Source organism: Eubalaena glacialis, chromosome 20 (assembly GCF_028564815.1).
Source record: "Eubalaena glacialis isolate mEubGla1 chromosome 20, mEubGla1.1.hap2.+ XY, whole genome shotgun sequence".
Lineage (NCBI taxonomy): Eukaryota > Metazoa > Chordata > Mammalia > Artiodactyla > Balaenidae > Eubalaena > Eubalaena glacialis.
The window spans coordinates 24,498,355-24,513,759 of NC_083735.1; the positions used below are offsets into that span (position 1 = coordinate 24,498,355).

Genomic DNA, 15,405 nt, shown 5'->3' on the forward strand with positions numbered 1-15,405 from the left:
GCAGCACTGGAGATTTACCGGGGTCTCGGTTTGAGTAAACCTGAAGAGGCATATCAGAACTCCAGCCCTCAGATGACCTGGGCTTTAGTACCAGAAACCGAGATAAGGCGGGTGGTGTGGAGCAGGGAGATAGGATCCAGGTACTGAGATTATTACAAGATCAGAGAGGTATTATTACTAAGTTTGACCTTGATTTGAGCTCCTTTCCTTATTTCCAGGACACAGGATGGGGGTTTCATTAACCTCATCTGTAAAGGTTAAAGGAAGTCCTAAAGGCTAGGGAAGAGCCGAGCAGATTATTACAAAAGAAATACTATGATTTTCCTACACCAGGATTTTATTGTACAGCATACATAGTTTCTGGTGACAAATTATTCTCATTCTGTATTAGAAAGTCCGAATGAATTGGTTAAAACCTATAACCTGAACGAGGAACATTATTTCTCCCCTTCAGCATAGACACCTGGCTAGGCAGGGCTTTCTGGATGCTCCACATTCCTTACAGCAGCAGTGGATATTCGTTTGGAGTGCGGTATAGAGAAAAGGGCAGTAAGAAGCTTGTTAGAATCAACCAGGAATCTCAGCAGTCATATTAAGTTGACTCTTATGAGATTGCTGCTACTTTACTATTTTTATTCTACACACAAGAAGGTAGTTTTATCTGGTTCAATACCGAAGCCTCAGATCCACTGGATTACTGGGTCAGAATGGGGTGTGTGTGAAACACCAGGAGATTCTGATAGGAAATGACCTTGGCTCTAGAAGAAATGGGTCACTTGCGGCTGTGTCTCAGAGGAGAGCAGAGTCCACTGGCGGTGGAGTGAACAGTAGGGGCAACCTGTTGCTTTCCAGTAGAGCTTCATGTAGTTCACCCGAATGGGATAGTATTCTAAACATTTAAATTTGCGCATATTGGGACACTGTAAAGGCGTTTGGCCCAGGACTCAACAGGAGAAGCCTGGGCATCAACCCAGCTTCATTCAGACCTTGAACTTCACTGAACCTTTATAGCAATATTTATTACAGTAATTTTAGCCCCAATTGTCTTTACCCCTTCCCCCCCTTTTTTCTTTTTTAACATTTCAACATATTTCAATTAGTAATTGAAAATTAATTTAAAAATTAAGTTCAATAAACAACATTGAAAACCTTGGTAATTTAGAAACTTCCTTCAAAAGATTGGGTGTCTCAGGAAGTCACAGCAGGTTGGGGGGATGTTAAAATTCTGAGTCCTCAGCTTTTTAGTCAACATACATAAAATTATTCATAAATTCATAACCAGAAATTCAGAAATGGGTAAGAAGAGATGGATGGGTTGATGAATCAACTTTAACTTTTCAAGTGGTAAAACAGTTTTACCTGCTATGAATATACAGAGAGAGAAAGTGAAGACAACAGAATGCGGGGAGACCCCAAACAATGCAGACACAAACAAATGTATCTATTTCAACTGAATAGTACAACCACAGTGAAGTTGGGAAGAATGGGGAGAGCTGACCCAAATAATTCTTGAATGTACACATTGGCTATATACTTTTAGGCCTAAGAAGAAAAGAACTATATATACTGAACTGTAGTTAATAGGTTTCCTTTTTATGTTGATACTGTTTAGCGATTCTGAAACTTCATTCCCGTGTTGAGCGAATAAGTAAATGTATAGTGGATAATGAGAGCTAGTATTCAGAGAAGGAGTTATCAGTACAAATGTGGAGAGGGAAGGCTAGAATTAACCTAATGGTGTTGGATTGGAATTGGAGGTATCAGTACTAACTTGTGTTTTTAATATATCTAAATAGATATGGATGTGAAAACGTGTGTTTCCGTATAAATCTGGGACAATTTGAGCAACAAAACAAATAATAGTAATAAATTATAAATCATAAAATAAGGTATGAATCTGTACTGATGTGTGAGTGAATGAACAAACGAATGTAGAAAGGAATAAATAATAAACAGGGCCAAAGGGTAGGGTTTTCCTTAGAGTAGAAGACTAATGAATATGAAAGGAATGATAGGATTAGAAAAATCACCATTTGGCAATCACAATAGTAAAGATTGCTTCAGGTAAGAATTATCAATAGATGTTAAAACAATAGATCAATAGATGTTAAAATTTGAGAAACAAAATATTTAGTCTCAAAGTTATCTCCCTATGAGATACTTATTAGTTAAAAAGAGAAAAAATAGTAACCTCACAGTGGAGAAACTTGGCAAGTGATCAAAGTTATTATCACTAGTAATGAGACAAAAACGACATCATGTGTCTCCTGATAGGATGCACTGAGAATGACACTTCTGTGATATTCCTGCCAAAAATTTGTAACCTTAATTTAATCAAGGAACAAATCAGATAAACCCAAATTGAGGGACAGTCTACAAAAAAAATAGCCTGTACTCTTCCAAAATGTCAAGGTCACGGAAGACAAGGACTGAGGGAAATATTCTGGGTGACTTAAAGAGATGACAGCTAAATGCTATGTATGATTCTGGATTAGATCCTGAATCAGCAGCACAAAGAGACGTCCTTGCTTTTAGGAAGCCAAACTGTAAAGGGTAAAGGGTATCGAGTTTTCAACATATTCTTAAACAGTTCAGGGAGGACAAAGGTGTATGGGGAAATCTAGGCAAAGGGTACACAGGAATTCTTTGTACTATGTGTGCAACTTTTCCATAAATCTGAAATTATTTCAAAGTAAGTATTTTTTAAGAACTAAGCAGAAAGCACCAACGTACCTGGTTGAGTGCCGTCTGCCAGGATATCAGTTACTGTTAGTTCTCCTCTGGCTCTGCTAGCGCTCCACAGGAACCCTTTTATTCCTGCTCTCTCCCTCTTCTTTCTTCTTTTAACCTGTGTCAGATCCTGTAAATTGTAACTTTATAAATTATACATATTTGTAATAAATTCAAACGATACAAAATCATACAGACCAGAAATCCCCTCCCCACCCTGACATTGCCACCAAAGTTACCACTATTAACGCGGTGGTTGTCCCATTATAAACATTCCTGGGTTCACACACTCGTACATATGCAAAGTCTCCTCCTTCTAAGGCTACTAAACATTGTTGAGTATCTTTTTCTTTTTTAAACCTCATATTGCCATGACATCTTTCTCAGTAAATATATATAGCTTTGCCTCATTCTTTCCCTTTTTTTCCCCTCTAAATGAATGCTTCCTTTGTCTCTAAAACGAGTTGTCAAGGGCTGATAAACCCACTTACTTTAATGGTAGAACCATTTGTTAAGACATTGGGCTATAGCTCACAGATTTGAAGGATGTACCAAGTAAACAAGACTCCATCCGGCATTAGGACAGCTCTGAAGACCTCAGTGACAGGAGTTTAGAGACCTTTTCTCTAGTGGGAGACTGTTAGGGTAACTCAGCTCCAGCCACCTCCATTTTCTGTATTTTTATACTCAAGGTTGAAATCCTCAGAAGAAAAAACATGTTTGGTCACTGTGGGCTGTGTCTGTCTGTCCCTTTACTAGTCAGCTGTCACTAGGGGAGTGAGGGCACAGAACCTGGATGTTGGCCTCTGGGTGCTTCCCAGAGAAGAAGAGCCAGCAGAGCAGTTATCCCAACCAACCTCTTTCCAGGGCTGTTTGAACTGCTTCGCGTCTGGTGTGTTCCAGTCTTTCGTTTAAGTCCAGCTGCCCTTCCACCACTAGAGTTGTCCTCCACTGCAGTGATTCTCAGATGTGGTCCCTACACAAGCAGTATCAGCATCAGCCTGGAAACTTGTTAGAAATGCAGATTCTCAAGTCCCATCCCAGACCTACTGAATCAGAAACTCTGGAGGCGCGGGTTCCACTTTCTTCCAGGAAGTCTTCCAGATGATTCTGATACGTGCTAACATTTGAGGATCACACTCTACTACATAAATCTGATCATAATATTTCCCCAGTTTAAAAAATTTTAGCGGCTCAGCCATGCAGATACTCCAGAGTCCTCACTTATGACCTGAAAGTTCCTCGTGATCTCATCCCAGTGCTTGTGCAGTCTTTTACACACATGCACACACGCACACACGCACACACGCACACACACACACACCCTCTCCACATCCTGTCATACAGAACTTTGCTCAGCTCTTTCCTGGGCTACCACCTGGTAAATTTCTGCTCTTCTGTCACTTCCTCTGTGATGCCTTCCTGGTCCCCAGTCACTCAGGGCCATGGCTCTATTTCCCATGGAGTCCTAAACATTGTGTTTGTCTGTTTATCTAACCATCAGTTTACCTGTACAGCTCCCTCACCAGAGCCTGAGATCTGAACTCCTCAAGGCAAGGACTTATTTTCACTGATCCTTGTGTCTCTAGTACATGACAGACGTTATGTGCTTGGTTAAATCTGTTCTGTTTTTACTTTTTATTATGAAATTTCAAGCATACCAAAAGGTAGAGAGCATAGTAATGAACATCCATTAATCCATCAGAATTTACCAACTTAACATTTTGCTGCATTTGCTTCCATTTTTTCTAAGTATTCTAAAGTAAATACCTGTTGTTATGACATTTTGTCATTATATCTTCTTTGTATTTCAGTACAAAAACTAAAGACATTTTCCTACATTACCATTTTATCACACCTAATAAAATGGACAATTCCCAGAGATCACCTAATTAGCCCATTCTGTATTCAGCTTTCTTCATTTTCCCACGAGAGGTCTTTTATATCTGGTTGTTCAATCAAGGACCACACATTGCATATGAGGGTAGGCTTCTAAGGGTATTTTAATCATTCTAGAATAGCCCTTCTCTCTCTTTTTTTCCCCCATTATTCAATGAATAAACTCCTGACTAATATTTATCCCACTCTTGTGGCATGACATTAATACCAGTGACACTACTAAGGAGTTGGAATGGTGTTGAACCTTTATGTTCAGAATAATCATATGACTCCAAATCCACTATTTGCAGCCAATAAATCTTTTCCAGCACAGCCTATGTGCATAAGAAGCCAGTATCACCACAGCTAGAGAAACAGGAGAGCTACTAGGGATCTGAGCTTTGCAGCACATTTAATTAATAGCTTCCCCATTTTGTCTTCTAGGAAGTCACTGAAAGAGCTGCAGTTCATTTACAGTGACTCTCTACATTCCTGTAGGCTTGGGTCTTCAGGATTTGGTGATTTCCTTTTACCTTGCCCATTTCCTTGTGTTTTATTATATACTAGCTCTTCCCTTATTCTTCTAGGACTCCGGCCTTTGATATAGTTTGTAGAGCAATAAAATGGCATTTTAAAGCTCTGTAACTTGCTGAGAATCTTAATTCAATTTAAATAGGAAGCACAAATTTGCATTGAGGGGTCTAGGTCTACAATTCAGAAAATTCTCTTTTTCAAGATTTTCTATTTACAGAGAGTTCTTAAGCTTTAATTTTAGGAGAAAGAGAAGGAGGAAAAAAGAGGATTTTTTTAAATTCCCTCAACAGAGTCCTAAATGCAAAAATATACTCTGTTTGAGTTTAGAGCATTACAGTATGCAAATGCAGGGTTTGAATTGTCCTTCAAGCCTCTAATTGCTGTCTGTAGCTTTTGAAATTGAACTGTTAGGACTTCCAGTAATCACATGTATCAACAAAGGTGGTTGAATACAAGTGTTCCTATGGGCTGAGTCACTTGCACTGAGGGAAAAGGTGGGGCTGGGGATGAGGCTGGTGGAGAAGAGGAGAGTTACCTGGACGAGACTGTAGAAAGTTCAGAAAGAGTACTGTGAGGTATTTTAGGAACTATGGTGCAGGAAAGAAAACCGTGTCATTAAGGTATCTCAGCTCTGGCTGCCATAACAAAATACCACAGATAGGGTGGTGTCAACAACATTAATTCTCTCAGTTCTGGAGGCTAGAAAGTCCAAGATCAAGTTGCCAGGAGATTCAGTGTCTGGTGAGGACCCTCTTTCTGGTTTGTGCAGACTCTACCTTCTCACTGTGTTCTCAAGTGGCCTTTCCTTGGTGTGTGCTCCTGGAGAGAGAGGTCTCTAGAGTCCCTTCCTCTTCTCCCAAGGGCACTAATCCCTTCGTAGGGGCCCTACCCCTACGAGTGCCATCACATTGAGAGTTAGGGCTTCAACATGGATTTGGGGAGGACACAAACATTCAGTCTATGACACATAAGCATATGGATTTGCTACTGCCCTGATATACTCTTAGGTATAGTAGGCTACTAAGGATACTTTCTATCTCCCATAGTTTGCCCTGGGTAGGGAGTTTAGCCTTTGTAGATCACAGTGAACCTGTGTTGCTTTGGTCACAGTGTTCTAGGCCATCTTGGAGAGACTATTGGCTGTTCGTATAGCCAGTCAGATTAGGTTGCTTCTAAGTAACTTTTCAAACTGATATCATACTGATATCTAGAAACTGTCCTTTTTGGACACCAAGGAAATACGACACCATTTACAATTGGAAGAGAAACGTTTCTATTCACTTATCAGAAGGGTTTTGGTGAATTATAGGCAAGAGAGGAAAAAGTTGATTTTGAAAGGCACAGGTTCCCCCTTTGATTTAGTAGTAATCTTATCCCAACAGCATTTAATGAGAAGTCCCTGTGGCCAGAGAATAATCTTATTGGGCTTTAATTAAAAGCACAAGGGGATTTGTTTGTTTTGTTTTCATGTCTCCTTCCTATCTGTCTTCCTCTTTTTCCTCTTTCTCCCCTCATTCTTCCTCTTCACTTCCATGTTCTCCCTGCCCCTGCCCCACTCTGCCTCCTCTTCTTCATCCTTTAACATGTACAATGTTTTTGGCTTGGCTAGTCCCTCTGGATAGAAACTGAGCTGAGCAGGATATTGATTACCAAATATGGTATTACTGCTAAAGATGTTAGAGGAATGTGACTTGTGTTCTAAGCCTCCGGCCTCTGAATAAGCTGCCAAACAAATTAGGTCATTTTAACTTCTGAGCTTTTTTTTTTTTTTTTTTTTAATAAAGAGCTGGAACTTTGATTTGGAACATGATGGTGGTGTTATTTTAGCTCACACAGGGAGGAGGGGTATGAAGACGGGGGTGGGGAGTAGGGGAGACTCAGTTAAGCATGTTTTAGGACCTGAGTCACGAGACCAGGTTGTGTAAGAGGCAAGCACGTTGTATGGAGCCTCGATGAACCGCTCTGGCACATCAGGGAAAGAGCTGAGGCATAGAATGCAGATGTCCAGCCCCATTCTCTGAGACTAGAAACTCCAGAGGACCCCTGACAGGTCCCAGGATGCTCTTCTCATGTTACCCATGCTGCTCGCATGGATGGGGGCTCAGGGTTATTAGGAAAGCTGCTGCTTCACAGGAAGGATGGGGGAGTTAAGTGCCAAGGAGGACACTCAGAAATTGATAGCAAGTTGCTTGCTATCAATGTGTAGTTGGATGGCGTGTGATATGAATATACAGGTCCTTCCACAGCATACCTTTAAATGACAGCGGGGACTGTGCTTGTCTCCCAGCAAAGGCCACAGCTCTTCAGATCCGTATTTGGAAATATTTACTCTGTTGTTGATGTCAGCTTTGATAGAGTGAAATGCTCGTGGTGGAAGTGAATGGAAGCAAACACTGCTTCAGGATGCTGCTTTGTCTTTTTCCCCTTATGTACATTTTTCTCAAGATAATACTGAGGTTTCTCAAATTAAAACGGAAACCGAGACCAGTTAAAGAAAGAATTTCTTTTTATATTTCATATAGCTGGCACCCCCTTTTCCCTTTTCATCATTGGTTAGGGCTGCACAAGAGGATTCCTTTTCTTCTTGTGCACCCGCACCTGTTTGCGCCTTCAGTTGGAAATTTCACCCACTCCAGGACATGTGTGGGTCAGGGCTCTGTGGCTGTAGTTGTGCCTCCCTGAGGGCCTCGCTTTCCTTCCGCTCCCCACCCCCAACCCCCTTATTTCTCTTATTGCCGCTCCCATCAAGTCACAGGCTCTTCCTCCCGTCTTTGGAGCTGAGCCCGAGAAGTTCAGAGCTGTTCATCCTGGTCTACAGAGTTAGAGACTCTTACTAATTTCTTGTGGAAAGTGCTCTTGTCTTCAAGCTAATAAAAAGAAGAAAGGGGCTTTGGGGCACCCAGGCCCACATGGGTGCTAAACTGAGAACCTGTGTTCTTAAGATACTCATTTTTAGAACTTCACTCCTTTTTCAGAACGTACCATACAAACAAACATGGTACCTAAGTCTGTTCTGAATGCACATTTATGCACCATACTATACTGGGGTGTCTTTTTGGTACTGTTGTTGGGGTCCAGAATCGTAGCATTGGACATAAATATCATGAGATTAGTCATTATGCTCAGTAATAGAGGCATTCTTAAATGGTGGGAGGGTTTCAGAATAGATTGATCTTGCCCTAAATCTTGTATTTTATAGTGTTTGTGACTTATTTTATTGAATATATTTGGTTTAGGTAAACTGCAATAATAGGGTTAAAGGTAATTGAAATTACTACCCTCTCTTTGGCCCATATAATCTGTTGTCTGTCTATCCATGTAGCTAATAAGCCAGCTATAATCAAAATCAGGACCTTACCACATCAAGACATTCATATAAATTTATAAGCTAACTGGAATTAAATGATACTAGTTATATTGAAATCTTAAAACTGTTTAGTTCCTGGCTACTTAGTAACTCAGAGTACATGTATCACCCATATGAACGCTCTCCAGTTAGAAAGGGATGGGAATTTTCCCCCTCTAGAGATGATGAAACTAAGACATTGAAGAATTAACATTGTTTTAAACACTGGTCAAAGCCTTGCCTCTTAACGATTTCAGGTGTTAGACTTTTCCAGTATTACACAGGGCTTTACATTAATTCATTCTTATTGGTAGCCATTAATTAGTTTTTAACTATGCTAGGCATTTGCTGGTCCAGATTTAAATTTGAACCTGAAAGTTTTAGTCCAAAAAGAAAAGGAATAGATGAAAAACCATGCAACTAAATTTTTAATACAGTAAACTAAATCTCCTCGACTTTGTGGACATGCTGTGTTATGGGTTTTCGTGTATTCTGTGTAAGTAGTGAGAATGAGAGCTCTTACTAACTTTTTTTTCCTGATAGGCCAGGTTTACTGGTGTGTTTATTTTGTCACCATTCCGGTTTGACTCTAAGGAAATGAAAACATCTTCCATTTGTTCTTTATTTCCAAAGGGCATCCGCTTCGATCCTGAAATTCCACAAACACTACGACTAGAGTTTGCTAAGGCAAACACGAAGATGGCCAAGAACAAACTAGTAGGGACTCCAAACCCTAGTACTCCTCTGCCCAACACTGTACCTCAGTTCATTGCCAGAGAGCCATGTAAGTTGATCTACTTTTCATTTTGGATAAAAAATAATAACTAAGAATTGTTCGAGTACTTGATGTGAGATTACACCATGGGACATAGAGCTGGCTGAGTGTCATTTTCCATTTCTGAGAAGAGACTGCCTTTTCTTGCTGTCTGAATTCCAAATACAGCAATCTTGTTCATGATTGGCTGTCCCAAAAGATGGTTCTGCTTGATCAGTACTGTAACTACAAAATTTCGTTTTAAGTGCTGTAGATTTCCTTAATGTGATCTGACCTTATTGTGCGTACGCCCTGTTTGCCTTGGGGTTTAAATCCTCATTCGTGTCCCCATCCTTGGACCATGAGTGCTGGTTCTCAGCATTCACTTTACTTCATCTGTTGAAGAATATCAGTTCTGTGGCTTCAGGGAAATAGAATATTAAATATGAAAGAAGCAGATAATAAGAAGTTTGTTCTGTGTTTGAGAACAGTTTGGCCATAAATCTAGGAGGGAAAGTAAACATACACAAAGAATTTATATAGTAGAACGGTCAGTTCTAACAAACTAATACCAGTAAAGCTTTAAGAAAATTCGGGGCTTCCTGTTTTAAATTAATTGGGTAAAGACACTGACTAATTGCAAAACAAGTCTTTTACCCCACCTAATGAGCTTATTCCCTTAAATGTCCAGGCTACAATTTCTGCCTTTGATTGAGTAACTTGAAAATGTTGTCTTAATTTTCTTTCTCAAGCTCAATCAGTAGCAGAAGTGAGGCGTGAGATAGGCCCTAGCTTTTCCTTTCAGTGCATGGCCGTATGTGATTGAATACGGCAGGGCATTCAAGGAATCCCAAGTGCCTTGCTGTTACTTGGAATATTTCCGTCCTATCATTCTTGATCTTCTTTCTAAGCCACATGATCTTCATCTTCTTCCTGCCTTCCCTGACGATATGCTTCAACTTTTCTTATTGAAATCGAAGGGCACATGGGTTCCTTTCTCCCCCGTGTCATGTGCGTGTCAGATTTAATCGGGTTGTTGTGGAAATTACAGTCATTCTGTAGCTCAGTCACTCTTGAAAAGCTGCTGCTTATCAGGGGAAACTAATAGATAAAAGAAGAGTTTCTCCCTCGGTGTGTTCTACAGTTTTTCTATGAAGCCTGGAAATCATAATAGAGAAAAAAAATATTTTTGTTCTTCCATGTCCTAGGGAAACTTAAAACCTTTGTTTATTTGGGAAATCTAAACAAAATTTCATCTTATGGTACAGTTGTACTACAGGAGGACGTATGGACATTTCTTACTAATCCTGTATTCTAAACAGCATCTAGCCCAGTGCTTTGTACATTGCATATATTTAGTAAGTATTTATTAGTGATGATAAGTCGATAAATTGAGTATTTTACTTTGGCTATGTGCAGAATTATTCCATTTGTATGCCTCTTCATTTCTTTCTGAAATTTCTTCTCTCTTTAAGGCATCAGAAAAGAGTATTTGTAGGATACTTTTACTTAGAAAAGACAACCTAGAGTAACTCTTTACTTAGTGAATATGCCTGCTTCACATCTCAGAGTATTTTGAAAAAATTCAGACAGGAAGTGTAATGCTGGCAATACTTTTATCCTTTCAGTTCTTTATTGAATTTTTTTCTTTCTGAGAGTTTGGTTTTTGGTTTTTTCCCCCCTAAATTTGCTACAACAGCTGTGAAGTAGTTAGCCAGAGAGGTGATGGCCAGTTCACAGTAGGGTACATGAAAGCAAGATAGATGAACAAACTGGACACCCACAAGTCCCTGAAGTTACAGGAGAGCTTCGAGCAGAGTTTAGAGCGCTGCTCTGGCCGGCTCCGCCTACCACCCTTCCCTGTGTACTGAACCGCTCAGAAGTGGTCAGATAGTTTCCATGGCAGGGTCAAAACTTGCCTGACTGCTCATGGCCAAACAGACTTTGAAGTGTTTTTTTTAAAAAACGCAAACACCAGTGTATTCTTGAGAAAATATGTTGGCCTGATTTCTCTCAATATAGCTCCTTTTTATGACATAGGGGCCTTGACGGACAGCAATTACACTGCCCACTGAGATCGACCTTATCATCCATTACAATTACCTCTGGAAATTGTGAACTTTTCTGTCACATATGCAAAACTGTTGTTTTCCCTGAAGCACACCACAAACTAAGAAAGAACATTGTAGTGGTTCTGTACTGGTGAATCCAATTGCATTGTGCCCATAATTGGTACTAGAGGTGGTGAGTTTAACTACCTATCAGGAGTAGACTATGATGGAATCATAGGATTTGGGGGTTGGAAAAGGCCTGTAGGCTTCTCTGTTTCAGGCCATGAGAGAGAAATTTTATAAATGCTTCTTTTTGTTGATGTTTTTTATATGATGGTGGCTGAAAAGTACTCATTGCCATCACTAAAGGAGGAATGTGCTAGGATTCGATTATACAAACAAATATTTACCTGAACTCTCATTTCTCAAGTATTGAACTTAAATGAGCACCAGGTGTGTTAGACACTGGGGAAGAAGGGGACCGTGGTTTCTGCCTTAAAAGAGCTGTCAATCCAAGGGGTTGGTGGTGATCAAAGTTGTCAGGAAACTTGGCCCATATAAAGGATATAAAAGAGATGCCTTGCAGCTTAGTCTAGATTGCCCCAAGTCAGACTGCCTTATTTGCTGAACACCTGCTCTGTGCCAAGCATGAAAGATGCGAAAACCAGGTATTGCAACTTAAAGAAAAACCTTTGACCTTGCTGTGCTCCTGTTCCCTTGCTGAAAAATGGGAATAATACCTTCCTCACGTGATTGTTATGAGAGCTAAATACAATGATATTATAAGATTGTGTTGAAGATTAAATGGGTGTTAATATATGTAGAGTACTAGGCAAATGTAAAGGACAATCCTAATTTTTTACAAAAAAATGAGTTGCTTTTCGTTCCTGATAGTTAAAAGTAGGTTTTGATCTTCTGAGGTGTCATCACTGGGTGGCTATAGCCAGTTGTCTTTACAAATTAGGAGAAAAGATGAATGACATTCATATACCACGAAAGTAGTATACTTCCCTAACTAAATTCTTATTAATTTGAGCTTCTCCTTCTCTTACTCCCTTTTATGTAATAAAGAAAAATACTGTGAAAAGGCAGGAAGTTAAGAGATGTATAAAATTTATAAATTATATAAAATTGTGCTAGATTATACATTTGGTTATACAGGAAAATAGTGTTCTGAAGTGTAAGAACTCCGCTTTAGAGATGAACGCAGGGCAAGTCACCGTCTCTGAGTTTTGTATTCTTCATCTTTAAAATGATACTGTGTGTCACACCACTCGGCTAATAAGCATTTTACATGAATTATCTCCTTTGATTCTCAATAGCACTATTTTACAGGTGAAGAAGCTGAGGCCTAGGAAGGTTCAGTAACCTTCTTGAGGTTTCACAGTCATCAGGTGTTTGGGGTTGAATTGTGTCCCTCCCACCCAAATTCTTATGTTGAAGTCCCAGCCCCCCAGTTGGGCGTTGCCTCCAAATGTAACCATATTGGAAATAAGGTCTTTAAAGAGGTGATTAAATTAAAATGAGGCCATTAGGGGGGACCCTAGTCATATGACTGGTGACCTTATAAGAAGAAAAAGAGACATAAGGGATGTGCTCACACAGAGGAAAGGCCCATGTGAGGACAGTGCAAGCCAAGGGCAGAGGCCTCAGGAGAAGCCAAACCTACCGACACCTTGACCTTGGCCTTCTAGCCTCAAGAACTATGAGGAAATTAATTTCTATTGTTTAAGCCACCCAGTCTGTGGTATTTTGTTACAGCGGCCTGAGCAGTCTAATGCATCAAGCGATAGAGCCTGGATTTCATAAATTCTGGCCAGTCACTTACTAGTTTTGTAACTTTGGTCTAATGACAACCTCTCTGTGCCTCAGTTTTCTCAACTATAAAATGGCAATAATTGAACATACCCGTACGGTGGTGAGGATTAATTAACTGACAAATGTAAAAGTTGGAAGAGGGGCCACATAGTGAGTACTCAGTGATTGTTAATATGTGCATAGAAGAATGTATGTTTGTCTCTTGTTGTGAGACCTGTAGTTTTTCTGCTTTTTGTATACTCAATATCCTAGCACCTAGAAAAATACGTGGAATTTTTTAAGATGCCACAGATTTCATTTTCTGCTTTTTCATTTGGAACTTTTAAAATTCACAGTATTAATGAGTATGATTGGGATATGATAAAATGCACATACTTCAAGTGTCTAATTTGGTAAGTTTTGTCATAATACATATTGAATTTAATTGAATAAATGCTCTTGATCTGTTTACATTGCGGCATACCGTATTCTAATGCCGTTAGAAGGTGGAAGCAGCCAGTGCTTAACAGAGCCCTTAGTCAGGTCAGACAGATCCTCCCCCTTCAGTTCAGATGTATGGAGCAAATATCAAAAGGCTCTCTAGAACTTTGCAGAGTTCAGATCCCCGTAGCCCAGCCTCGAGCATTCTGATTCTGCGGGTCTGGTCTAGGACTTACGCTCTGTATTTTTAAAAGCTCTTTGGGTGATTGTGATACACAAGCATTTTTGAGAATCACCAGCAGAGCAAGGAATTGTAAAGTTAAGCTCTCCTTACTACTCACTCTCCTCCCTGACCCTAGCCTCACACGCATCTCCTCCCCCCAAAGAAAGCCAGTGCTCTCTAAGAGTGATACTTTTATTTTATTTTATTTTATTATTATTATTTTTTTTTTATAACAAAGGCATTCTGAAACTTTGTTTCCGCTGCTCCTATCAGGGTATTTCTGGGTTCCCAGGCTGTGGTGCATTTTCTTTTAATTTTTATTTATTTATTTATCTATGGCTGTGTTGGGTCTTCGTTTCTGTGCAAGGGCTCTCCCCAGTTGCGGCAAGCGGGGGCCACTCTTCATCGCGGTGCGCGGGCCTCTCACTATCGCGGCCTCTCCTGTTGCGGAGCACAGGCTCCAGACGCGCAGGCTCAGTAGTTGTGGCTCACGGGCCTGGTTGCTCCACAGCCCGTGGGATCTTCCCAGACCAGGGCTCGAACCCGTGTCCCCTGCATTGGCAGGCAGACTCCCAACCACTGCACCACCAGGGAAGCCCTATTTTATTTTTTATATTTGGATTATCTTAATGGCTTCTTTTTTTTGAATTTTATTTTATAAGAGTGATACTTTTAAACACCTAGTAAGCACATAAGCCTTTGGTGAATAATCAGACCACTTCCCAGTTTTCCTGCCACACCACTGGAATTTCCCATTTGTCCAGTACTGACCCCAGCCTTCAGGAAGTGAACTTTCTGACTTATGTCTGAAGAGACCCTGTGAAAGTTCAGAAAAGGCTTTAAAGTACCTGGCAAGTGCCCTCCCAGGGACAACACCCAGCAAATATGAAATCTCGTAGCCATCACCTCTGTGGCATAGGGGCCTTCCAGGGCCTGGACTGAAGCTCCCTGTGCCCAGGGAACAGAGCCAGCATGCCTGCATTTTCCAGGGTAGCGTACACAGTATGTGCTGCTTGGAAAACCAAGGGTGTCTTTTTTTTTTTTTTATTTTTGGCTGTGTTGGGTCTTCGTTCCTGTGCGAGGGCTTTCTCCAGTTGCGGCGAGCGGGGGCCACTCTTCATCGCGGTGCGCGGGCCTCTCACCGTCGCGACCTCTCCCGTTGCGGAGCACAGGCTCCAGACGCGCAGGCTCAGTAATTGTGGCTCATGGGCCCAGTTGCTCCGCAGCATGTGGGATCTTCCCAGACCAGGGCTCGAACCCGTGTCCCCTGCATTGGCAGGCAGATTATTAACCACTGCGCCACCAGGGAAGCCCCCAAGGGTGTCTTTATAGTCCCCGCCCCTGCTCTGAAAGTGCACCGAGTGCCACCAGGACCGGGGGCTGTGTATCCCACACCTGCTGTCCTCGAGCGGGATCATCTAGAAAGATGGTGACTGGGCCTGAGGAAGATCTAACCAAGCTGGGCAGGGGGAGGCAAGGGAAAGGCAAAGTTGCAGGTGTTCTATGGGGAGGAGGGCAAGACTTGTTTTTACTCTGAAAAGCAGCTCCCTTGCATTTTTGTGTTTTATGTTTCATGATGCAAATAGTTTTAGTTTTTTCTGATGGTAAAAGTACATGCTTCTGAGAGGAAAAACATTTTTAGGCAGTCCAG

At 40.9% G+C, this 15,405-nt stretch overlaps 1 protein-coding gene across 4 annotated transcripts in view; it reads left to right on the forward strand.

Moving 5' to 3' along the window:
* Positions 1-15,405, forward strand: part of RBPMS (RNA binding protein, mRNA processing factor) — a 184,652-nt gene that overhangs the window by 100,630 nt on the left and 68,617 nt on the right. For all 4 annotated transcript variants that reach the window (XR_009698746.1, XM_061177195.1, XM_061177197.1 and 1 more), the window contains exon 5: positions 9,122-9,272. Coding sequence is in view for 3 of the 4 variants with exons in the window: in XM_061177195.1 (XP_061033178.1) it covers positions 9,122-9,272 (151 nt within the window). In the remaining variant the exon portion in view is untranslated. The remainder of the gene's footprint in view (positions 1-9,121; positions 9,273-15,405) is intronic.